At 40.5% G+C, this 26,706-nt stretch overlaps 1 protein-coding gene across 2 annotated transcripts in view; it reads right to left on the bottom strand.

Moving 5' to 3' along the window:
* The window catches only part of Odad2 (outer dynein arm docking complex subunit 2), a 154,142-nt gene that overhangs the window by 68,716 nt on the left and 58,720 nt on the right, over positions 1-26,706 (bottom strand). For both annotated transcript variants that reach the window (XM_042277920.2, XM_042277921.2), the window contains 4 exons: positions 26,219-26,461; positions 25,411-25,521; positions 23,337-23,491; positions 20,488-20,730 (listed from right to left, as the gene is read on the bottom strand). In XM_042277920.2, the coding sequence (XP_042133854.1) occupies positions 20,488-20,730; positions 23,337-23,491; positions 25,411-25,521; positions 26,219-26,461 (752 nt within the window). The remainder of the gene's footprint in view (positions 1-20,487; positions 20,731-23,336; positions 23,492-25,410; positions 25,522-26,218; positions 26,462-26,706) is intronic.

Genomic DNA, 26,706 nt, shown 5'->3' with positions numbered 1-26,706 from the left:
CAGGAATTCACCAGCTGCTTCATCGCATGGAGTATGGGTTGTGATCTGTTACTGATGTCTTAAAAGACTCGGAAGAATGGGAGTGAGAGCATGGTATGATGAAAATACCACCAAAACCATTTGCACACGTGGGAACAGGGTCAGGAGAAGTGAACCCCACAAGTTAGCTGTATCCCTCCTCTGTTCTATCCTCAGCACGGAACTGCTGACCCCCAGGGATTCCTATGTCACTCACATGCTCCTGGGAGTCACTCCCTGATAAAAGCTCTGCTGGGAACCTGCATGCCTTGACTTGATGTATTCAGCTTCTCTCCATTTGCACTCCCCCGAAAGCATGTTCAGAGCTTCTGCGTAAGCTCCCTGTGAACAGCGACCCAGGCAGGGATGTGCATTCTGCCCTGATACCACCTTGTACAAGGCTCCATCCACCCTGCTGAGCAATTCATAATTACCTCCAGTGGCTTCTGGTTGCTTGCATAGTATTAAAGCCTTGATTCTGAGTTCAATAATTGTTTTCAAGAAAGGATTTATTTCTTCCAATTCTCTTATCCAAACAATTGCTCATAAAACTCTACAACTATTTGCTAAACATGAAGGATTAGGCACTGAGAAATAATAAATACATTCAACTCTCATTACCAGGGTTTGTTGTGTGCCCCAAAGTCAGCACAAACACCACATGAGCAAATACTGAATGGCTGGACTGGTGAGAAGATGAGGCCTCTTCCAGTGAGCCTCTGGCCCGAGCGTTTTCACTAATTGATCAGATAGATATACGCTGTTCTATGGATGCTTTAAAACTCACACCTTACTGAATAGACATTGTACAGCACCGTAACTCACACTCCAAAGTCACCAAACATAAATGTTTGAAAGGCCCATTACAGCTTCCTGGTGCTTGCAGATTCTGAATGGTACTTCAGGACTCCTTTTAGGGCCGTTTGATGACAATGTCATCACCAAGCCCAAGCACAAATATGCACAAGTATGGGGTAAATAGAAGTCAAAAGAACATCCGTCTACAGGATAAGAGCTGAAGGAAGAGGGCAGGTTGGGGCTGGACATCGTGAGACACACCTGTCATCACCAGCACTGGGGAGGCTGAGGCAGGAGGACTGTGAGACCCCCATATAAAATTAACAATTAAAAAAAACAAAAGGCAGAGGCTCACCTTTCCTGACCTTAGCTAGAAACAGGCTCTGGACAGCTCAGAAATTTTCAGAGTTCTCCTGTGTCCAAACCTCAGAGCATAAAAATGAAAGGCTATTTATAACTTTTAAGGCCTTTTATTTTATTTCTAATTATGGGGGGTAGGCACAGTTGAGTGCACGTGTCCATGTAGAGCTAGAGCTACAAGATGGTTGAGCCAATGTGAGTGCTGGGAACTGAATTTGGGTCCTCTCCAAGAGCAGCGTAACCTCTTAACCACTGAGCCATCTCTCCAGCTCCTGTGACCTTTATTTATAAATGAGTATAGGAATTCACCAGATAAGCAGGACCGGCTGCGGGTTAATTGTCCTTCAGAAAAGTACAGTCTGGTGAGGGACTAGGACCGCTGCTGTAACAAGTGTGTGCGTGTGTACCTAGTGGACAGAGACATCCTGTGTCACGGCCACAGAAAAGCTGCTCCCCACTAACAGTGCCAGTGGGAGCTGGTATCCAAGGCCCGTAAGAAAATCTGTCCTCAACACAAACATAGGAAAGTAAAACAATACACACAAACAAACAAATCTCCTTTTATAGGAGATTTCCTGTTCAGCCTTTGGAAGACTCGCCCTGCTTTTCTGGAGCCCTAGCCATGTGTTCTCTCCTCAAGCACTAGGTGACCTCCCTGACAGAGACATTCTATGTGGCTTGCCATGCACAGGCCTGTGACCACAGCCTGAGGATACTGGATAAGCAGATCTGAAACAAGACAGTCTTTGCTTATTTCTTTTTTTTTTTTTTCAGTAAACCAGAAAAGTCTCTCCCAACACCAGTGCATTCCTTCAAAAACCTCACACTCGCAAGGCACATGGTTCCATTCTAACCAGCAATGTTTTCATTCGAAATTGTCTCTAGACGGAGCACATATCTAGGCGGAGTTTCCTTGCAAGTTTATTGCTTCTTGTGTAGCAATGATGGCCTCGCAGGCGATATCAATTTCAATGACTACCCACTTTCCATGCACTTACCCCCTTTTTGTAGCTCTTAAATTTGACTGCCAGCTTGCTCTGAGTTCACTTCCAGTGGTGCTAGCTCTCCTCACTCCTTATTCTTCTATCAGTGGGATTTTATCTTCATCATTTGACATCATAAAAACAAAATTGACTTCTGCATTTCCAAGATCTTCTACTTTACCACGGAAATCAAACTTCTGGCAGAACAGCAGCTCCAGGGAGATAACTCGATGTTCAATTTCTGGCTTCTCCAGGGAGATAACTCGATGTTCAATTTCTGGCTTCTTAAAAATTTATACCAATACTGGGTTTGGTGGTACACACCTGCATCTCCAGTACTTGAGAGATGAAGGCAAGAGGCTCAGATGTTCCAGATCGTCTTCAGCTACATGGAGCATCTGAGGCCAGCCTGAAGTACATGAGACCCTTCACAATCCACCCCCCAGCCAAAAAAAAAAATGGACAAACAAAATGCCAAAATTAGAAAAAGATGCAGCTGGCCTTCTGTGTTGTGTTAATGTTACCAGGACTGGAAGATGTCTGGCTGGGTTCCGTGCCCACCGAGGCCACAGATATAAACAATGGTTTTGTATCATGGGGCACGGGCAAGGCTATTGGTGCTTTCTGGAGAAACCAATGTATTTTGAAATCGTAATGTTGCATGTTTTGTAAAAATGTCACGGTAAGAGATGCCTCATCATCCTGCCTCCAAAGGCAAGCTTATCATTTAGTTATGCTGGTGACCCTCCTCGGAGCTCTGTGAAGTAAAGACGGTTCTCTTTCCTGGTCTGTCAGCAAACCCCTGACAGACGCTGGCCCAATAGCCCCTCTGTACTGTGTAGCACTGGCATTTGTAATTCTCATCTAACAGAATGCTTTTATTGGAAATTGTGAAATAGAGGCTTTTCCCGGTTTCTCAGCCTGAGCAACTGACATTCCTTAGTTTCCCCTCATCAACTACAGTTTGCCCAAATTCCCCCAAATCGAAGTTCTAGTGCCAGTTGTGACTACTGCTGCAAGCTGACAAACTCTCTTCCTTAATTCTTCTTTATTACTTACGTCTCATGTTATGAAGTCTATCACTTATTTACTTTGTGATTTTAATCTTTAGCATATCTTCAGAATAGACTTCCATGCCTCCAAATAACAACATATTTATTTTCCTTTTTTATGCCTTCCTCTACCCATAATCTGCTAATTACTTGAATTTTTTTAAGCAGCTATTTCCCCTACTGAAAAAAAATCATTGATTTTATCCTAAAATTTAATAGCTAGTTATATAGACAGTTTCGGCTTTACAAATCACACACACACACACACACACACACACACACACACACACACACACACACATAGTACCATTCCCCGGGCATTTGACTCCTATTTGTTTCAAGTCCCTCACTTTTTATCTGCTTTTCCTCTTTGACGTTCAGTGGGGATCCCTTTAGTGGTCTGTAAGTTCACAACGCCCTTTCTTGCTGTGGCCAGATTGCTTTAACCCCATCACGTGAATTCTTTATCTCTAACAGTGTTTTATTAACCTGGAATTCCTATTTATTCTTTACACATGGGGGGTGCATGATGCAGAGAGTTTAATTACACAAATGCCTAGTCAACAAGGATAGGGGATACATATTCAGGAGATTATGGAGTTCCTACAGGTACAATTAAACCCCACATAGTCCTGGCAGAGGTGTGGTGTGTGTGTGTGTGTGTGTGTGTGTGTGTGTGTTTGGCTTACCTATGGATTATCCATACCTCTGTGAATTTTGGAGGGACACAAACATTAAGTCTGAGGACATTAGGGATAAAGAACTATGATACACACAAAAGCTGACCTCTCAATAGAAAAAGGGCAAGAAGACACCAGGACGTTTATGAAGTATGGCAAGAAAATTATCATGTTAGACTTCCATACCTAATAAAAACATCCTCCAAAAGTGCCAGTAAAGATCCTCACCCTGGCCCAATCCTACAGCCACTGTGAGGCAAAGCCAGCAGTCATCTGGAGTAGAGGGCAATGGACCCTCAGCCTAGCACAGGTTAGACCGAAAGTGATGCTGTGGGAATCTCTTGGGGGTAGGAGGAAACAGTCATGAAGTTTCAGATTCTAGACAGTGCGGTTAAAGCCGTCTTTGGAATAAAGACAGTGGGGAAGTAAGTCTTGAGTAACGGAGAAGATGTTGCCGAGAACCTACAGAGAGGTGATGATAGCCTGGGTACCGTGGAGAGTGAGGCCATGTGGAGCAGCCTGGCCTGGGGCATCAGACGCTGAGCAGAACAAGGTACCCATGGCTGAACAGGAGGCTAGAAAGGACATCTAGCACCTGGACAGCTCATCATGGTGCTCATGGTGTGAATGTGAAATGTCTCCTAAAGGCTTGGTCCGATGAACGGTCAGAGGTGGGGGTTTGGGAAAGTGACCAGTTCACTTTCTGACCTAACTGATGCATTAGTCAATTGACAGATGGGTAATTTGACAGCCTTATTGGGGGGTAGTAGAAAGTAGGAAGCGGGGGTCCATTTGGAAAAACTAAATGACAAGGGACATGTCCTTGAAGGGTGCCCCTTGTCCCTAGGACCCTCTCTTCTCCCTTCCTCTGCCCCTCCCTTCCTTGACATCTCCTGGCACCATGAAGCAGCTTTGCCCCACTGCACTCCCTGTGCTGGGCTGATGTATTTCACAATAACTTCAAAATCAGGGGAGACAGCTCCAGAACCTGGAACTAGCCAAAACTAACTTTTCCACTTTCAAATTATTTTTCTCAGGAATGTTGTCACGACAACAAAAACCTGAATAACTTAAGGATGAGTCAGTGCCCCAGCAGGGTGAGTAGAACATCTGCAGAGGGAGAGGACCTCAAAGATGGAAGATCTGAAGTGTGGAGAAGGAGCAGAGGATTAGACAGGAGGCTGCTTAGTGGGCATGGAAAAGAATTGCAAATGGAGAAAAAACTACAAAGAAAAAAATCACAATCTATAACTGTAATTAGAAAAAAAAGGTACAAATCCCTTTTCAGGAGTTTGTTAAAAAACACACACACACACACACTTTTTTTGTTATATTTGTTTTTGAGACAGGGTTTCTCTGTGTTAATTCTGGCTGTCCTGGAACTCACTCTGTAGACCAGGCTGGCCTTAAACTCACAGAGATCCACTTGCCTCTGCCTCCCAAGTGCTGAGATTAAAGGCATGTGCCACCACCGCCCAGCACAAGAAAAATTGTAAACAGTATAAATATAGACTGAATAATACATTTAATCTGGTTGACTTGACATTTATTTTTGTTGTTTTATTTAAGACCCCAAGGTCTTGCCTATGCTAGGCAAGTGCTCTATCACTCAGCTACATCCCAACTATAAGCAGCATTTCATAAATGATATATAAAACTACAGCAGAATATATAGTCTCCATAGTGTAAGTGTATATTTACAAAATTAGACCTGGAAACTATAGCTAAAAAAGGAAAAAACTGAAATCACAGAAAATGTATTTTCTGCCCTTATTGTATTAAGCAGAAATTGATAACAAGGCATATGGAAAACACTGAAAGTATTAGAAATTAAGCAACAGTTGTTAACGTCTATAGGCAAAATAACAATAATAATAACCAAATGGAGGCATTAGAGAGATCAAAGAGATAAGTGCAGAGCTGTGTTTATTATAGCACTGTGTATAGTGGTTAAATACGAAAGAGGTGTTGTCATTTTGTTTACTAGCTTCACCACTGGAGTCCAGTTGGGTTTATATGGAAAGAAGAAGAGATCCCAGAGGGCAATGTGAGGGGAATGTCATCATAATATGTCGGATTATGATGTATATGAAAATTTTAAAATCCAAAAAAAAGTTAAGTGGGTCATGAGCCTTCCATATAAGGTAACAGGAGGGAGGGTGATACGAGCAATTTATGCTACTAAATTAAACAAATAGGATTAACATATTTCTTTAGAAACAGAAGTTACCAAAACTGACTCAAGGGAAGTAGAAAACCTAAACTGTACCACATCTAATATCATTCATAATTTACAAAATCATACACCCAAGCCCATTCAATAAAGAAGACTCAAGTCCAGATGGTTTTACTAGTCAATTGTATATGATATTTAAGTAATAAATAATTGTACACAAATTCTATCAGGGAATAAGAGAGAAATCATTTTCTCAATGTTTTTATAAAGTCTACATAATGCTGAAACAAAAAACTTGACAAAAATATTATAAGAAAATAAAATGAAACAATGCACCTGTGTGTAAACACAAAATACAAAATACCATCAAATTGGATGCAAGATAATGTGAAAAGGATACTACCCTATGTGGTCAGTGTGTGTGCAAGCTGAACTTTTGTCAGGCCTGACACAACCTAGAGTCATTTGAGAAGAGAGGATCTCAGTTGAGAAAATGCCTCCATAAGGTTGTAGTCAAGCCTATAGAGAACTTGTTTTTATTAGTTATTGATATGGGAGGGCCCATCCCATTGTGGGTGGGGTTATCCCTGGGCTAGTGGTCCTGGGTGCTATAAGAAATCAGGTTGAGTAAGCCATGAGGAATAAGCCAGTAAGCAACAATCCTCTATGGACTCCACATCAGTTCCTGCCTTGGGTTCCTGCCTTAATTTCCCTGGATAAAATAAACCATTTTCCAAGGTGCATTTCATTGTGGTCTTTTATCACAGCAATAGAAAACTAACTAAGACAGCATGATTTTATCTAAAGAAGATTGGCTCAACTTTCCAAAATTAATCAATTAATAGCAAAATAAAAATGATCTGACCATCTCAGTAAAGGTAGAAAAACTATTTTGTTAAATTGAAAAATCTATTTGTGATTTACAAAGAAAAACTGACAATAGGCAGATATGGAAATTTGAGTATTATAAAGGAAAGCTACAAAACAAAAAAATGTAAAAATTTTCATGTTTTCTCCAAGTTCAGTAACAGCTGAGAAAGGCTTGCCCTCACTTCCTTAGAAAAATTGACTATTTGATAAGACAAGAAAAGTAAGTTAAAGGCAGATGTGTTGGTGAGGTTAAGAAAGGCATGCAGACTGGTGAGGGGTAGGAAGGAAATTGTCATTATTTGCAGATAACATGATTTAATATGAAGACAATTGTGGTATCTGCCAAAAATGACCAGAAACAATAGTAAGCAACCTTCCTGAAACACATGAAGATATGCTAAGATAGTTGAATGTACATACAATAGCTTACAACTACTGGAAAATGAATAATTACTACTCATACTAACATAATCAGTACTTAGAAAAGTATTAAAAACACACATTTTCTACATGAATGGCTATAAAATATTGCAATGATAAATTAAACATCTAGATGAATGGAGATACTAAACACCACATTCACAATCTCAATGAAGTAGTGGAAGTGCCTTCAGCTCTGAACTCTTTGGCCCTGAGCAGCAGAAGATAATGACAGGAACCTAACCATTTGAAAAACACCACAATGGGAGACACATGTTGTGCCCCAGCCATGACTCTGAAGCCACCACCTTCAGAAGTTGACCTGTGGCAAAAGCAGCGGCCTTCCCAAGCACAAGAGAAAGTCTGACTAAGTGCCAAGGCCGAAAGACCAAACACTGCCTGGCAAATGAGACACCTAAATGTGGTCTGTCACAGATTCAGACGTGGGTTCTCCAAAAGATCAGCAGCCAACCCCCCGCGGGAGGCTGCTGCTGCATCCAGTTCATCTTGAGGATGTCAACTACGAATCATAACACATTCTGGTTTCAAAAATTTAAACAAAAAATGCATTTCCCCAAATTAATTGATATTCCTAACAATAGTTATTAAAATTGTACAACTTTATAAAAAATAGATAAAAAGTCTTATCTAGATAAAAATAGATAAAAAGTCTTATCTAGGAATCCAAAATGTAGCCCAAAGTGTCTCAAAATGTTGAAAGACCAATACTATTTATGATAAAACTATAGTTGTCGAACAGTGAGGCACAGGCACAGGCACATGCACACGCACACACACACGCACACGCACACACACACACACACACACACACACACACACACACACACACACAGAAGTCAGTGGGGGAAGGGGAACATCGTTTCTCTACTTGTTTAAGTATCCTAATGTCTAAAACCTGACAGAAATATTCCAAGAAAATAGCACCTAAGTGAGGAAAACATGAAATACCAGCAAACTGAATGCAAGAAAATTAGGGCACAGCTTCTTGAGACTTTTCTTCCTAACCAGTTACATCACAACCAAGACACCAAGTCAGTTTCAACAAATGATACTGGGACAACTGAATGTTGTATGAAAAATTAGACTTGGCCTTTTCCACTTTAAAAAAAAACACACAACAAGCTACTAGCTCATTTCTAAATTATAAAGTTCACTAGCCATAAAATTGAAAAACGATAAATTCAACCGCATTAAATTACAGATTTCTATTTAAAAGGCAGTCTGAGTGCTGAATAACACATACGTGTAGTGATAGATTTGTATCCAGAATACATAAAAGACTTGCTCAAATTAACATGAAAAACCACAAAAAGCATTTACATGTGGATAACAAGAAAGTTATTTGATATCATTATCAGAAAATAAAATGAACTCTACAAATAGCATACCATTTCATCCTATTAGACGAATTTAAAAGAAACCTGACAATACTAAGTGCTTGACACACTGGTGGGAGTGGAAAATTTCACAACCATTTTCTAGCAATTAAATGTCTACTACACAACAGAACACCACACTGTGAATGTACAAACTTAGCCAGAAATCAAATAGGGCCTTATTAGGTCCACGTAACAACTAATTTAAAAACATCAGCAGGAAACCTTTGGAGGTGGAGGAGTTGTTCTGTACCCTCTTTTGGCTGGGGTCTTGGTGAATGTGCACAGCTGTTAAAACTCATCAAAATGAATAATTAAGAATAAAACAACCTATCACTTTGGAACAAGGAAAACCAGACAAAACCAGCACACACCATAAGCTTCCTCTCACACGTGCTTGGAACAGGTACAATGTCAATCTAGAGAGCTGCTTTCATGAGGACAGCAAGACACAAACAGCCAAAAGGGCAAGAAAGGAGGGGACCACGGATGGAGGTCTGGCTAGTTCCTGGGGCAGGCTGTGATACAGTCAGCGGAGAGTAGCAACAGTGTTCTAATTGGCTTAGCTTCCCAATAATTTACTAGTGTGTTCACCTGAATGGTGCACTTCTCTTTGTATGTATCATACTTCCCAGCTTATGAACTTACTGCTGGGCTGGAGAGATGGTTCGGCAGTTAAGAGCACTGGCTGTTCTTCTAGAGGTCCTGAGTTCAATTCCCAGTATACATACATACATACATACATACATACATACATACATGTATGTATATATATATATGTATACACACACACACACACACACACACACACACACATATATATATATATATATATATATATATATATATATATATACTGCTTTCATTTTACTATATACACATGTGTTCTTTCACATAAGGAAGAGGAGAGAACCATCCACTTATGCAGCCACTGACCTACACACATTAATACAACTGACTGCATTTTATGTGGAAAAGTAACACCCTCTCAGTTCTCAAGTTGAAAATGCCTAGCATTTGTTTGAGAAGGAAATTTGAGGGGCATTAGAAATGACTCAGCAGTTGAGAGTGCTTGCTTCTCTTCTAGAGGACCTGAGTTAAATTCCCAACACCCACATCTGGTGGCTCACAACTAACTACCTGTGACTCCAGGTCTATGGGAATCTGAAGCCCACTTCTGGCTTCTGTAGACATATGCGTGCATGCTTGCACACACACACACACACACACACACACACACACACACACACACACACACAAAATTAAAAACAAATAAAATAACTATTTTTTTTTTAAGAAAATGAAATTTGGGATGGAGAGGTTGCTCAGTGGTTAAGAGACTGGCTGTTCTTCCAAAGGACCTGGGTTCAGTTCCAGCACCCACATGGCAGGTTACTATAACCACAGTTCTAAGGGATCTGATATTCTCTTCTCTCCTCTTTGTGCATCAGGCTCACACGTGGTGCACAGACATGAATTCAGGCAATATACCATACACTAAAATACAAGAAAAATTGGAAGAGTTAACGACTCATATTTTTGTGTTTAACTTTAATCTACATGCCTTTAAAAGTATGCAAATGAAAAAGGAAGAAAATGCACAATAAAGAAAAATGTTAAGATTAAAAGCAAGTAAGACATAGACTGCATGTTTTGTAAACCCTAAAAGCTCACAGAGCCTGGTTTTACAGCAACAAGCATATCTGAGAAGCCACAGAGGGATTAAGTCTCTTCTGTGTACACATGAGCATAGCTGGACTTTTTTCCCTTTAAAAAGAACAAATAAACCCAATGCAAAAAATCTTTTAAAGCCGTATAAATGCAGCATAATTATATTTGAACCACAAAACATAGGAAATTTAGAGTTCTCCATCCCATGGTGGCTTTAATTCTATCCTTGTGTGTGCTGTATAAAGAGGCTTTCACTGCCCTGATCACATGAACGCTGGGCCCTGTGACAGTCGGCTCAACAAACGTTCATTTTACTATGTGTGGGAGGAAAACATGGGATAAACTGTGGGAAGTTTGTGTGCCAGTTAGGTAAACGCTGGGCAAGATTTCTTAGAATCCTGGGGATGGCAGACTTCACCCTGATCCCTTCTAAAGAACATGACATTTAACTCTTTTACAGCACATACTTATGCTCCAGAGCTGACCTTTAAATGTTGAGGTTATTTTGATACAACAGGAAATTCAGAACATCAGGATTTCAGCACATTGTGGATGACAGATGCCAGGCATTTTGTATGAAACATTAGGGACTGAAAAGACGATGAGGATGTGAGTTTTATAATCTCCTTTTCTTCTAGAAAGGAAAAAAGGAAAGCGAAACCCCTTTCTCTATTGAAGTTTCTTGGGAGGGGGCTCTGGCAATTTGTGTATTTGAAAGTTGTTTCTGTATTAAAAGAAAAAATAGATCCTCTATTTTGCCTTTTCTGGATGAGCTGTATTTCGGGCCAACCAACACTCACACCAGAGCTGTCAAGCCCAATACTCACACAGCGAAAATATAATGAGGCTCACAAAAGAGTATGCATGATACGCTGTGTACAAGGAGAAGTCACTGTCTGTTCACAAAAAGGACCTTCTAGACCCCAGACAAAGAGACAAAATAATTTACAAAGAAAAAATTAGAGGAGTATTAGACTAATTTTTTTTTTCGAGACAGGGTTTCTCTGTGTAGTTTTGGTGCCTGTCCTGGATCTCACTCTGTAGACCAGGCTGGGCTTGAACTTACAGAGAGCAACCTGGCTCTGCCTCCCAAGTGCTGGGATTAAAGGCGTGTGCCACCACTGCCCAGCTAGACTAATTTAGACTAATTTTTAAAAAATGTGTTTAATCATACATAACAAAGGTGTCTCAGTATTTTTCTTGAGAACATCATCCATCAATGCTATATCTATTTCGTTCCTCCCCCTTCCTTCTTCCAAACGACTCCCATGTCTCTCCTCTCAAATTCATGGTCTTGTCTTTATTTAGTATGGTACATATATATGCATTAATGCACATATGACACAGTGAGTCTATCATTGTTCATATGTACATGTGTCCAAGGTTGACTGCTTGGGATTAGATATTCTATGTGGGAGCTTATCCCTAGAGGAAACTAATTCTCCCTGTCAGCAGCCATTGACCTCCTGTAACTTTTCATCTAAGGGTGTGACCATGTCCAGGTCAGCATGTCACCTGGTGTTATCATTAGGCTAGTCTTGTTCAGGCAACCATATTGCTGAGATTTTGTGAGCTCATTTTTCATGTCCAGGGCCTCTGGCAAGGCAATAAGGGGCAGGCAGCATAATTAAATTTAGTGAAAGAGAGTGGGAGTCAAAGACATTGCAGCTAATCAGGCTAACATCCAAGCATGCATTCAAATCCAGTGCTAACCCATAGTAACTTCTGTACCCTAAGCCACCAGTAGCCATCTTTCATGACTCTACTGGAAGGCACTAAATAATTAAAAAATGAGCAAAATTTCAGCAAGAACTCAGTGATCAGTATGTATTGTGTGCACAGATTCATTACCATACAGTATGTACACACACACAAGTAATCATTGACCTAAGTTTACAGAAAGGTGGGGCCCAGGCTGGAATAATAATGTCTGAAGAGTAAGCTTTAAGTATCATATGATTAAATCATGGGAGAAGGAAAAGAAAAGTAGAGCAAACCTACTGGTTACTATTTAGATGAGAGCTGTGAATAAATAATAAAAATAAATAAAGAGCCAGTAGGGCCAGTGCAGTTGCTCAAATGTTTACTGCACAAGCGTGAGGACCTGAATTCAGATCCCCCGGATTCACATAAAAGTCAGACATAAGTGGTGCATGTCTGTAACCCCACACATGGGGAGTGAAGACAGGTAGAGTCCACGGCCAGCCAGTCTAGAAAAACAGTGAGCTCAAAGTCTAGTGAGAAAGAATGACAGAGAGCAAAAATGCCATTTACATAGAATAAGAGCATCATGAAAATTTGTAGGTATAATATTAACCATTAGAACAAAAACATAAACCGTCCTAAATAACAACAAAAGAGCCAAGACTGTAAACCTGATAACCACAGCAAATTCTATAGAATACAATTAATTTACAAGTATGACATTTATTCAGCCCAGACATTTTAGTCACATCGACAAACATTTGTGAATGGCTTAATTCACTTACTAAACTAAATGTTTATTTAGTTCAACTCACCAAACAAGATCCATATACATACTCTATGTAAAAGACCAATAAAATTTATTAAGAAAAAGGCTAGTCTAAGATGTAACAGGCAAACAAGCAATTAAGAGAGCAGGGATAGCATCTTGATATCATGCAAAGCAGAAAACAACCCCAAATACATTGATCATAAGCAAGAACAGCCACTGGATTATTAAAAGTCACAACTTACAGCAATTAGAAAAATTTACATACCATATAATATAGCTCTGCCTTTAAGAAGCCAAAACTATAAGTTATGTAAGAAAACAGACAGAAACACATGGCTAACAGAGCTTGTCAAGCCATCTTCAGTTTCAGTTGTAGAGATCAAATGCACAAAAAATAATGAGAAGACCTAAGCCACATTAGCTCTGAAGAATAGACCTTAAAACTCTAATATTTAGACACTTACATCCTATACACATGTCACAAAAGTTCATCTTTTATTAGTTCATTAAGAAGCCATCAAAGGCTGGGGAAATGGTTCAATCAGTGTGGTGCTTTGAACAAGAATGGCCCCTACAGGCTCATATGTTTGAATATTTGGTCCCCAGTTGATGGAACTGTTTGAGAAGGATGAGGAGGTGTGGCCTTGTTGGAGGTGGTGTGTCACTGAGTGGCAGATTTTGAGGTTTCAAAAGGCTGGAGCCATTCCCAGTTAGCTTTCTTGACCTCAGTGCCTGTGGATCAGGATGTAAGCTCTCAGCTACTGCTCCAACACCATGCCGACTGCCTGCTGCTGTGCTCTCCACTGAAATGATCATGGTGGAACTGGGAGTCCTAATAATGTTTTCTTTTATAAGTAGCCTTGGTCATGGTATCTAAGTGATTTATACTGTCATAAAAAATGTTTCCCTTGTAAGGAGGAGGACCTGAGCTTGATCCCCAGAGCCCATATCAAGAAAACAAAAGTTGGGTGTGGTGGTACATGCTTATAATTACAATGCTGGGGGACAAACAATCAGATGTATGAGGCTTTCTGTCTAGCTAGGCTACTCCACATGTAGATTTTCAGGCCAATGAGAGATCCTGTTTGAAAAAATGACTGACACCTAAGGATGTGTCAAATGTGCTAAGGCTGTCTTTTGGCTTCCATGTGCATGCTGTTGTATGCTCACACTGATATTTGTACACACAAATGTGCACACACATCATATGCACAAGAAGAAAGTTAAAAATAAATAAGAATGGAAAACTCAACATAAACAAATCTATTTATTCAAAGACTTAATACCTATTGTACTATTTTACACATCTCAAGGAGACTTCTAATCAATATGAAGCAACTTACATGGTTACCATCACAACAGCTTCCTGAAAAAGAGTCAATGGAGTTTTCCAAAATCAGAATTTTATGAAGTCACATGAATCAGTAAGGGGATGGTTATTATGAAGACTACATCTCTCATATCACTGAGAGCTGTTCATGCACTCTGTTACAGTTAGTGAAACTGTGCTGAGAGTGTACATGTTTCGACAGTTATGTGACCCAAGTTTAAGCCACAGCCATGAATCACTAGCACATACAGCTGCTGTTCATCAAAACGAGTTCCTAACCCATGAATTATGGGCAATCAACACAGAATAGACATGTTTACCATTTCCTCACATTCAACTTATAGCTCAAAGAAGCAATAAATCAAAAAAAATTCTAGCAATAATATCCATGTGTGAAATATGATGCCAAGAGTAATATTGTTTGGATTTTTACCAAACTTAAAATACTGTCTTCTAAAAAATTGCCTTAGTGTATTTATAACAACACTTGTGGGAAAACCGGAGCATACATAGAAAGTTGCACAAGAAAAGCAATTCAGACACACTTCTGATCAGTTCCTTCCCTTTACATGCTTTGTTTCCATCTGCCAGTACCTCTTCTAGTTTCCATCACTACTCTTGGTTTATCCTTCTCACCTTTTGTCCACTATATTTTCCCTTCAAAACCAGGTTTGCTTTGCCTTTCACTGTTCTTAGCCCTTATAGTCTTTCACATGACACCCAGGACTCAGTTACTAAGTCATGCTATCCTACAGACCCAGCTTAGCTTTAGATATGAACCTCAGGTGACTAGCTGCCCTGGCCACTTGGAGCCCCAGGAACTTGGATGTCTACAGAATTGCCGCTAAACTCACCATCATGTGTTAGGTTGTATGTGCCTGCCGAATGGCTACGCTAGGCCTGGGGATGGATTAGGCTTCCATGTATAGTCAACAAACTGTTTGCCCCTGTGAAGTTCAGGTTCCCTTGTTATTCCCTAGCTGTATTCCCCGCATCCAGGAGTGGAACCCTTTGATTACTGTCTTAACTTCCACTCTTCATTACAAGTCATATCCAGTTGTCTCCTCATATTTCACAGCTCTCGAACCTATCGGTTCCTCTGTTCTTCATTACTTCCTATTTCACAGGCTTAGAATAAGTTGCCCTTATTTCTGACTTGCAGTGATCCTCTAAGATGTTTGGTCTCTATTCAGCTTAGAAACATTCAATGGCTCTCGGGTGACTTTAAAACAAAATCCAAACTTGACATGGCACTAAAAGAACAGAATTATAATTGCTCATTTGCATGTCAGTGTCATTGAATGTAGTAAAAGGACTGATAACAGAGCAGCAGAGGTGGGATCCAGAAAGGAAGGCGGTGAGTAGTTCTCTTCAGAAGGTGAAATTTATCAGGAGAATGAGCCTCGGGGTCACAATGGATCTCAAGAGGAGAGGAAGAGCATTAGCCAGAAACAGTGCAACACAGGAGGATTTAAACCTGATGGGGACTTAAGGAAAGGAAAGGCTTATCTTAAAAGCCTGGAGAGAAGCTCATCATTGACTACTAGGGCTGGCCAGTGAGCCCCTGGGAGCTCCTGTCTCTGCCTTCCCAGCAGTGGGAATCCAGGGGTACAATGCCTCACTCAGCTTTGTGTTACATGGTTCCATGGATCAGAACTCAGATGCTCCTGCTTGCACAGCAGGAATATAGCCACAGATCCATCTTCCCAGCCCAAGACCATGTTCCAGCATGGTCCAACTTGAATACAATCGTGTTAGATCTCCTTGCATTCTCCTCTCACGCTTGTTCTTCCTTCCATTGTGTAGATTCCACATTCCTGACTAGTCTCAATCACATTTATTGCATTTTCTTTGTAGCCAAGAGTTTAGGTTCAATAATTTTCTCTATTTTGTGTGTGACAAGTATGCTCACCTACAGGTATTCACGTGTGTGTGAAGGCCAGAAGTCAACTTCAAATGTTGTTCTTCAGGACTCCATCTACTTTATTTATTGAGATGGGACCTCTTGGTTGCTGGGTACTTGCTGGATGGACAGGATCTGCCTGTCTTTCCCCATGGCTGAGATTTCAAGTATGTTCCACCACACCTGGCTTTTTATGTAGATTCTGGGTCTGCAGCTCAGATCCTCAGGCTTTCTGGGCAAGCACTTATCACCTGAGCTGTCTCCCATGCCACTTCCGGTTATTTTTGTTCTTTTTTATGTGTATACATGGGGCATGTTCACATGTGCTCATGCATGTGGAGGTGAGAAGCCAGTTTTAGGTGGTGTTCCTCCAATACTGACAACCTTTTATTGAGACAGGCTTTTGTATTGGCCTGGATCTCACCAAGTAGTCTAGGCTAGCCAGACAGCCCAGGGTTTACCTGTCTCCACAACCCCAGCTCTGGGATTACAAGCCCATGCCACTATACTAAGCCTCTTTAAATTGTACATTCTGGAATAAACTTGGATCCTCATAGTACACACACCCATGTACCACAGTGGTGTGCACATGTAGAGGCCAGAGGCGGATGCTGGTTATCTTCCTCTACCATTCTCCACCTTATTTTCCGAGATGAAGCCCTTTTCTGAAATAAGCTCACCGATTGGCTAGGCTGACTGGCCAATGAGACTCCAGCACCCTCTTGTCTCTACCTCCCAGTGCTGAGAATACAGGAACACATCACCAATCCTAGCCTTTTAGCATGTGCTGGGGATGCAAACACAGATGTTCACGCTTCTACAGCAACGCTTCACCCACCAAGCCATCTATCTCCCCAGCCCTGTCCCCTTTTTATTCTGTAACCACGTGCTTCTTAAAATGGTTTACGGTGCCTTATTAATTTTTCTTACAAACTTCTTGAATTCTGTGGCTGTAGAAAAGTTATTTATCTGAATTTATCTATTAGCCATTGTGATAGTCCCTTCACGTAACTCCACAAACTATCCCTTCTTGCTTGTCTAGGGAACACATTTCTACCCATTTCTGAAGATTCAGTCAACCTGATCTCCAAGTCTCTAAAGTTTAGCAGTGGTTCTCAACTCTCCTACTGCCGTGAGCCTTTAATATAGCTTCTCATGTTGCAGTGACCCCCAGTCATAAAGTTATTACTTTGTAACTGCAATTTTGTTACTGTTATGAATCATAATGTAAATATCTGATGTGCGGGATACCTGATGCGACCCTGTGAAAGGGTCATTTGACCCCTAAAGAGGCTGTGAACCACTGGTTAGAGCTTCCTTCTGCTGCTATGTGACAATCACTGTCTCCACATCCTTTCCATCCAGCATTCCCAAAGGCTCCTTGGGCTACACAGTGTTGGGAACAATAGCAATCATTTGCCACATGACTCTCATGACTCCATTTCCCCTGATGCTTTATAATACCAAACTGGGTACCTGGCAGGGAATTCTACACTTCTTCTGATGCTATTCACTCCCCTAATCTGCATTCTATAAAAACTAATGCTGTCTGTGCCCTGGACAAGCACAGGCTTTATTTGGAGAGGAGTCTGAAGAGACAGGGCAGCTGTAGAATGTTACCTTCAAGTCAATAATTCACAACCTTTGGCAGATATGGCTCAAGGTTTCAGATTTGTAGCTTTGGTGATTTCTTTGTTTGGGAAAATCTGTTTTATTTTTAGGTTTTACTCTTTTGTAGTTTTTAATGTAGCCCGTACCATAAGTCAACCCTTTCTTTAACATCCACAGAGAGTTTTGTACATTGACTCATCATCACATTTATTGACATTTCAGCATCTTCAGTTTTTACTTTACTTGTTTTTCTTCAGAACTCAATCAAGAAGGTCACCAAAGCCTTTTTTATTTCCATTTTGATGTTTCCAAACTCAGAGTCTCCAAAAATCAGAATAAGAAAAGAATGAAGCTAATTTCCCTGACCTTTTCTTCAATGGATTTGACTGAAAAGTCAATACCTACATTTACTTAAAATATTAAGAGAATTTTGATGGTGCACAGTGAAAGTACTGAACCAGAAATGGCTTATTAGAATCATCAAGGAAAAGGTGCATTGGAACAAGCTCTAATCTGTATAAATAAAATCCTGTATATTCACCAAGAAATAATTATCACCAAAGGACTTCTGAATCAATCTACTGATGTAAGGCAGGAAGTGACCATACCATGATTAACACTGGCTACCAAGGAGCCAGTAGACTGAGACTAGAGAGGGAAGGGATAATATGTCTGAAATATGGGACATGTCCTGACTCAGCTCAGTGCTACCACAATAATGTGGTTAAAACCAATGGAAAACTGCAGCAACTCAATCCAGGCAAAATTACTATGGTGGTTTGGGTGAAAATAGCCTCTATAGGCTCATAAGTTTGAATGCTTGGTCCCTATTTGGTGGAAGTGTTTGGGAAGGATTAGGAGGTGTGGTCTTGTTGGAGGAAGTGTGTCACGAGGTGTGGGCTTTGAGGTTTCAAAAATCCATGCCATTCCCAAATAACTCTCAGTCTCTGCCTCATGCTGACAGATAGGGGTATAAACTCTCAGCTATTGCCTTAATACCATGCCTGCCTGCCTGCTGCTGTGCTCCCTGTCATGATGGTCATGGACTCACCCTCTAAAATTATAAGCCTCAGATAAACTCTTTCCTCTATACATTGCCTTGGTCATGGTGTCTAACTATGGCAATAGAAAGTAATTAAGGCAACCACTAAGGCTCAAGACCCTTTAGGAGTGGAAATTTGAGTCAGTGAACAGATAAAGAACCAGATCCCACTAATGTGTTGGTTAAGGATAGCAGAGGAAGCCTATAGTATGAGGTATGGTCATGTGACCAGTAACAAAGATGACTACAACTGTCATGAAGATTTCTTCCTTATTTTGTTATGAACGTTTTATAGAGGGTTATATATTACCTCCTCCTTCCTTTGTCCCTTTTATTTTATAACATTAGATTTGCTAATTTTTTTATCATTGTATTTAAATACTGTTCACTTTACATAGTGATTAAGTTCAGGGATATCAAGGAGAAGAACAAAAAACCACCAAGGAACTCTGTAGAAATGATGAATACATTTTCAGTTGCTCATGGATGCCCAAGGACAAAAGCAAAACCTCCTTATTCTCTTTACCTACAGCTTAAATATGGCTTACATACATGCATATTGATGTCAACCTGAGAAGAAATGAGCTTGTCGTGCTAAAATTTGTGTCAAGTTGATTGGATCTCAGTGCCCACATATTTGACAAGCCTTATGTAACATATTTCTATGAAAGATATTTTGCATGAGATTAATACTTGAGGTGGCAACCTGAAAACAACAGATTATCCCTCAACACACCTGTGGCTATCACCTGACCTTGTCTGGACAGAAAGAATTCGGCCAACACAGTGCTAGCCTGAATCTCCAGTCTGCAAGCCAAACTCTATTGGATTTTGAACTCACCAAGCTTCCACAATTACAGGAACCAACCTCTTAAAATATACCTTTCTCTCATAGGCAGGTAGGTAGATGCATAAATAAGTACATACATAAGTGATGGATATAGGTAGGTTAGTAGACAGAGATATGTACATATGAAGAAAGATACAGCTGTCCTCTGGTATCTACTGGAGCTTGGTTCTAGGATCGCCTACAGACTTCCAATTATGCTCAAGTCTTTTTATACAGTGATGTAGTATCTGAATGTGCACATTCTCCTGTATATATCATATCACCTCTAGATTCCATATAATACTAGATAAACCACATACACCATGTAAATTGCTATTACACTATAGTTATAACAACAAAGAAAAAGTCCATATATGTTCAATACCAAATGTTTTCCCCAAATATTTTCTATTGACATTTAAATCTTATCTTTCTTTAATACACAATATTTATTCAAGTATAAGGTCACCACTTAAAATCCTTGTTATTTCCTTTGCCACTTTGCAGGTGATGCAAACATGTTTTCTGAATTGACTAGAAATGGGAAATATACTATGAGACGTTGCTCAGACTATTAGATGGAAAGATAATCATTCTACAAAAGGCAGAGAAAATTTTTGTTGAGTGCATGTTTTCCACACAGGAAATTATTGGCTTTTGGAAATTCTCCTGCCTTTAGTGCCCATCTCAGCCCCACTTATCTTCTAAGATAATATTCTGGTTAGATAAGTTATGATGTATTCATGTGGTAACACAGTGTTCATCATATGTGCCCATAAATTTTAAGTGATGAGACAGATCTTTTCGTGACCATTCAAACATTCCCCATACACTTGAAGTTAAAAATCTCCCTGTCTCCAGGGCCACTTACACCATACTTTCTGGTTCTACTGCGCATGCACCCACAGCTTTTGTGACATTCACGAGAAGTGCTTGGTTTATTCCAACCAGGAGGTTCACGAGAGGTTGGATGCCACCACACCTCCGGACGATGACCCGGTTTTCATGTTCTTGACAGCATTCTCCTAAGGCCCCGACCACATTCACGAGGACTTCTTCAGGCTGATCAGTTAAAAGGCCCACCAGTGTCTCAATGGCTTTGTATTCTCGAAACCTTAAGGTCAGAGAAAGAAGGCTGTTTATAGTCCAAAGTTGGCAGAAAAGATATTCAGAAAAATAACAGTCATACTAAATAATTGTTTTTATTAATTTAGCCACGTATTCTCATTACTGTATTTTGATTGCTCATTCGACCCACATGACAAACAGTAGACCCCATTTCACCTTCATTATCTGATGGCTGGCCACCTGCTACCTACCCGTGTTCTGGATCATGACACTGGATAGCCTCTGAAACAGCTATCACATCTGAATCTTAGAATCTGTGAATTCATTCTAAGTTTTTTTCCACTCATAAAGATTGATTTACATGAACAAACCATATTAAACATGTATTAGAAATGAACTACATTATATATTTTCCTTTTTGACATATACATAGTGTCATTGTATTTCAAAATGAGCAAAGAGCTACTGCAACTCAGATTGTAAAAGTGATCTGCTCTGACCTATGAAAACCAGTGATTGCAATTCATTACACAGACTCAAGGACAGAAATGTGATCATCTCATTAGATGCAGAAAAGGCCCACATCCCTTCATGATAAAAGTCCTGGAAGATCTAGGACTACAAAGGATGTATCTAAACATGATACAAACAATATATAATGACAGCCAACAGCACGCTAAACAGAGAAAAGCTCAAAACGGTTCCACTAAGATCAGGAACAAGACAAGATGTCCACAGAGTTTTAAAGAGGAAGTCAAGGTGGGATGAACTCAGCCAAATTCCATGACTGGCTAGGTCATAGGCCCTAGGGAAGAGCCAGTGAGTAGTACTCTGCTAAGTGGACATAGTATTAAACTGTATTCTAAGTTCCAATCTTTCTACCCATAGATCAGTGCATCTCTCAAATCTCATGAGAGAATCTTCTCTTTGTGGTATATGCTTATTAATACAAGACCCACCACAGGTCAATGAGCACACAATAAATTACTGTGGAGTACTCAGCTCTAAATCATTTCCCCTTAAGTCTCATGCATCATCACAGAAGAAGGGGCCAGAAACACTGTAAGACCCAGGATTAGATGTCCATTATGAAACAGTATTTGTCGGACATAACAATATGTGAACTCACATGGCCTGGGACTTCCTGCACAAGAATAGGATACAATCAAGCAGCCAAAATACCCTCATGGATAGGGGAGGAGCTCTTGAAGTCCCAACTCACTATGAGGAGCTATTGGTAATTGATGGTTACTGGGGGAGAAGAGTCAGTCCTCTTCAGGGATATGGCTCTGAGAAGCTACTCATACTTGGTAGATGGTCTTATACCCATGCACACACAGGCATCACTAAATGGATTCAGTGGGTATTAAAAAATAGAAAGAATACATGAATGGGGGGGGGGAGAAAGAGGAGCAGAAAGGAGGAATCAGAGAGGTAAGAATGGGGGTGAGTTATTTGATCTAAACATTATATGCATGTATAACTATCAAATAAAACATTTTAATTGGTCTTCTTGGGTCACTTCAGTATAAATTACAGGTAAGTTTTAGCATTTATCTTCATATAATTTTACTGTGATTTTTTGCAGTACGTACTTAAATCAAATGAAGCACGTATAAAAGCATATATTTGATTTCCTGATTTCTATATAGAACATTCTTTATTCTTTCTAATAAATTTCATCAGTGTTTATGTATCAAATTATGGATGAATTTTTATTGCTGCCATTAATAGAGTTTGCATTAATGGGGATTATTTTTAGTCTGCTAATAATTTGATGATATACTATCAAACAAGCTGATTTTCTGTTACAACATACAAATTTCTTTAAAAAAAAAACCAAATAGAGAAAAAAAAGAGTTTCCTCAGAATATTCCCAGGGTGTGTGAATTCTAAATAGACACAGAGAAAAGTTTAAAAATCAAAATAAATAAAAATGTGCAAGTATTCTGTAATTTGTTTTTAAAAATATAAAAATATAAGGGCCAAGGATGTGGTTCAATCGTGAAGTGCATGGTTACCAAGGACAAGGCCTTGGGTTTGATCCCCAACATCTAAAATTCTTATAAATAATTAAAATAAAAAAATGAAACCCTAATTGAAAGTAACTACTCTAAGTGTAGCTAGTTGCCATTCAGATGACCCATTTTTCTTTTAAAAATGGAAGATGGTTTTGCAATTAGAAATGCTCACTGTACAGTCCAGAGTTTGGATGCAAGCACACACTAACAAGCTGAGTGAGTGCTGCCCACCAGGAGTCATAGCTCCAAGTCGGGATTGCTGGCTTCTAGTCCAACTGAAAAGAAAATCCCAAACCAAAAACCCAACCCCAGACTCAGGGAGAGGCCCTGTCTCAAAGGAATGGGTAAGGGTGATAAACAAAGATACCCAAAACCTTCTTCTGGTCTCAGACATATGTATACACTTGCACATAAATATGTACATACATTCACAAAGACATACGTACACAGAAATAGCATGTCAGGCCCAGATACACATAAAATTGCTAGGTAGTAGGATGAGGATGGGCCTTTTATTCATAATAATCTTTGAATTCTACCCCTAATCCAGGATGCATATTATTGATTACAGAGCCAACTTAAAGCATCACTTGATTACATTTTATTACAGAATATTAGATGCCCTACTTACTTAATCACATTCTCTTTGCTGATGGAGCATTTCCAGATTGCCCCAGTGACAGCAGCTAATCGTTCTTTATTGCCTGTATTATTGAGTAGACTGGCCAAAGGTTTAAGTCCTCCATGCAGCCTAACCAGGTCTCGGGTTTCCTCATCTTCAGCACACTGCACAAAAAGTCAAACCAGAGGTTGTTAGAGATCAAGGCATCTCAAGCATCCAGTGATGGTCAATGAGGTTCATCTATGGGAGTTCTCCAATACAAGTTACTTCTGTTACATAACAATGTGCATCAGAGTTGCAGGAAACTCCCTGGGATTTCCAGGATCTTGTATCCCAGAGTGAAGAATTAGGAGGCCTGGGACATAGATAGTGGGAGAAAGCTGAGGAAGGTCGGAAGAACAAATGGCAACTGGACCAGAGAATCCTGGAATCCTGATCGCCTGGGATAGGCCTTCTCCTGTGATTTCAACTGTGTTTCAGGGATGATTCTCTCTCTTCTCTCTCTCCTCTCTCTCTCTCTCTCTCCTCTCTCTTTCTCCTCTCTCTCTCTCTCTCTCTCTCTCTCTCTCTCTCTCTCTCACACACACACACACACACACGTACACACACATGCACACACATGCACACAGACATACATGCATGTGCATTATGAGTTCAACTATACTCCTTCAAAATTCATAATTTGAAGATCTAATTACCAGTGCCTCAGAATATGTCTGTGTGTGGGGACAAGTTTTAAAAGGGAAATCCAGGGGAGATGGAATCATTGTGATGAACATCTAAAAGATGGCTGCCCTTTCTCTAAGAGCTGTTACAGTACAGACAGACAGACATGGCATGAAGACACTAGAACAAAACAGTCAACTACAAGTCACAGACTGAGGTCTCTGAAGAAACTACCTTGTGGACACCTTGACCACACACTTCCAGACTCCAGAAAACAAGTCTTTTGATGCCATGCAGCTTGTGGTTAGCTGCAGAAGCCTTAGAAAGTAAACATAATCCCTAGCAGAAATGACTCCTGTCTCTGCCTCCATTTGCAGTCCACCCTACCATCCTCACCTTAAGGGCATTCTTCTAGGAGTCCACTCTGATCAGGGAGAAGCTGGTGTGGCCATAACCAGCTAGACATTCATTTTTTAAGGCCACCCCCACCCCCTGATCATTCTAATTTGTGCTCTGGTATATTAGGGGACAACCCATACAAAATTAGTGGAGATCAAAATAAATAAACTCAAAACCAAAAAATGTATATACATGATATCCACATACACACTGAGAGCATACATGCACATTTATTGTCTGACCTTGGTAGAAGAAAATTTTCCCAAGGTAAATGTCTTTGAATAGAAACTGTATAAAGCAACAAAGGGTCATATACTAATGAGCTATTTTACCCTAAGTAAATTATTTTAGGAGATAGTGAGAAAGATATGTATATCTTATGGGATATAAATAATTAGATTAACTGACACATTGACGCATGTTTGAGTACATGTCATCATCATGGTACAGTGGTTCTCACCCCCATAAGCTCATGAAGACCCCTGGGGTACTTGCTACATTGCATATTCCCAAGTGTTGACTTTAAGATTTGGCTCTGAAATCCACACTCTGCCCTCCCCTATATGTGGCACTAGTTTGAGAGGAGGCTGGGGACCCTTTAGGAGGTGGGGATCAGCCGGAAGAAGTCGGTCACTGCCAGAATTTGGAAAGTGTAACACACGTCTTATCTCTTCTCTCCTCACTCTCTTTTCTCTCGTTCTCTCTCTCTCTCTCTCTCTCTCTCTCTCTCTCTCTCTCTCTCTCTCTCTCTCTCTCTCTCTCTCTCTGCTTGTTGGTCTATGTTGAAGAGAATGGCGTCTATCACTTCCCCTGCCACTGTGAACTGGCTGCCCTACACTAACTATTTTACCATGGTGTCTGAGACCATGAGCCCAAAACAGTTCTTCCTCTCTTGTTTCTGTCAGGTATTTGAGACACAGTGCATAAATACCACAGCTCCCCAGAGGAAGAGACCATGTGTTTAGAACCATTGCCTCTAATAGAAGAGTGAGAAAGGCCTCTGGAGGGCCGGCCCCACCTGGTAGATGGCCATGGCACAATGCTCCTGCAGCTGCTCATTCTCACTGTTCAGGTTCTTCACGAGGTTTTCGATGATCCTCTCTGCCTTGATGGCAGCTCGGTAGTTTTCCTAGAAATATAAAAATATAAATATTTGTGTGTGTAAAATGTGACTATAATTATTTACATTTATGAGTGACCTCGCTGAACAAATTGATCAGACACTAAAGTCCAAGCTTTCCATATCTGTTCAGTGATAGAAGAACTATCCAACATTGAAAAATAAATGTCATATGTCCTGTGCTATTTAGTTAGTGTACTATTACTTTGATTTTCTTTCTTTTAAAAAAAAAAACTGACATTTGGGGAGGATGATTTAACTTTCATGTCAGACTTTAGATTGTTTTCTTAACCAAAGAAAGAAAAAGTGGGCTGGAGTGATGGCTCAGTGAGTGATGCTCAGCACACAAGCATGGACACAGAGTGTCAGTCACCAGTGCCCACTTAAAAGCCAGGTGGGCACTGAGGCCTGCCTGAAATCTCGGGGATCAGGAGATAGAGACAGGGGATCCCCAGGGCAAGCTAGCTGGCTAGACAAGCCAAACCAGTGAGCTTTGGATTCAGTAAGAAACATTTCCTCGGGAATTAGAGTGGAGAGCAATCCAGTAACACTTACCATCGGACTCTAGCCTATTGTGCACACAGAGGCGTGTGCACCCACACACATGCACACACTCATAACCATGTGCACGCACATGGAGAGCAAGGAATGAAGAAAAGGAGGAGGGGAAGAAAGACAAACGGAAAAAGCAGAATGGCTTGGGCACCTCTGATGCACATTCTTGCAATGTCCCCACCACTGGAATGAGCATGTCTTCATGAGATGTCTTCAGTAGCCGAGCCAACAAGGGGATGCCCCCAGCTTTACGGATGGCTTCTTTGTTCGAGTGACTCTTACTACAGCTCCAGAGCGCCAGGGCTCCACAGCGAGCCACTTCCACATCTCTGGTTTCATACAGGCTCGGCTGAGTCAGTTCTACTGAATTCTGTCCACAGTCCAATAGAGCAACCTACAAGAATAGACGTATATAATGAACACAGCCACCTTTTCTATTTTTTACTACTTGAGTGTGTTTAAGTGTTTGTGTGTGTATGCATGTGTGTGTGTGTGTGTGTGTGTGTGTGTGTGTGTGTGTGTACACATATGTGCATGTGTGTAGCCATATGAATGTGTACTCCCATATGGATATGTGCATACCAATGCACACGTATGCAGGTCAATGGACAACTTGCAGGAATCACTTCTTTGCTTCCA

Source organism: Peromyscus maniculatus, chromosome 5, assembly GCF_049852395.1.
Source record: "Peromyscus maniculatus bairdii isolate BWxNUB_F1_BW_parent chromosome 5, HU_Pman_BW_mat_3.1, whole genome shotgun sequence".
NCBI classification, from domain to species: Eukaryota; Metazoa; Chordata; class Mammalia; order Rodentia; family Cricetidae; genus Peromyscus; species Peromyscus maniculatus.
This window is presented reverse-complemented; position numbering and strand designations above follow the sequence as displayed.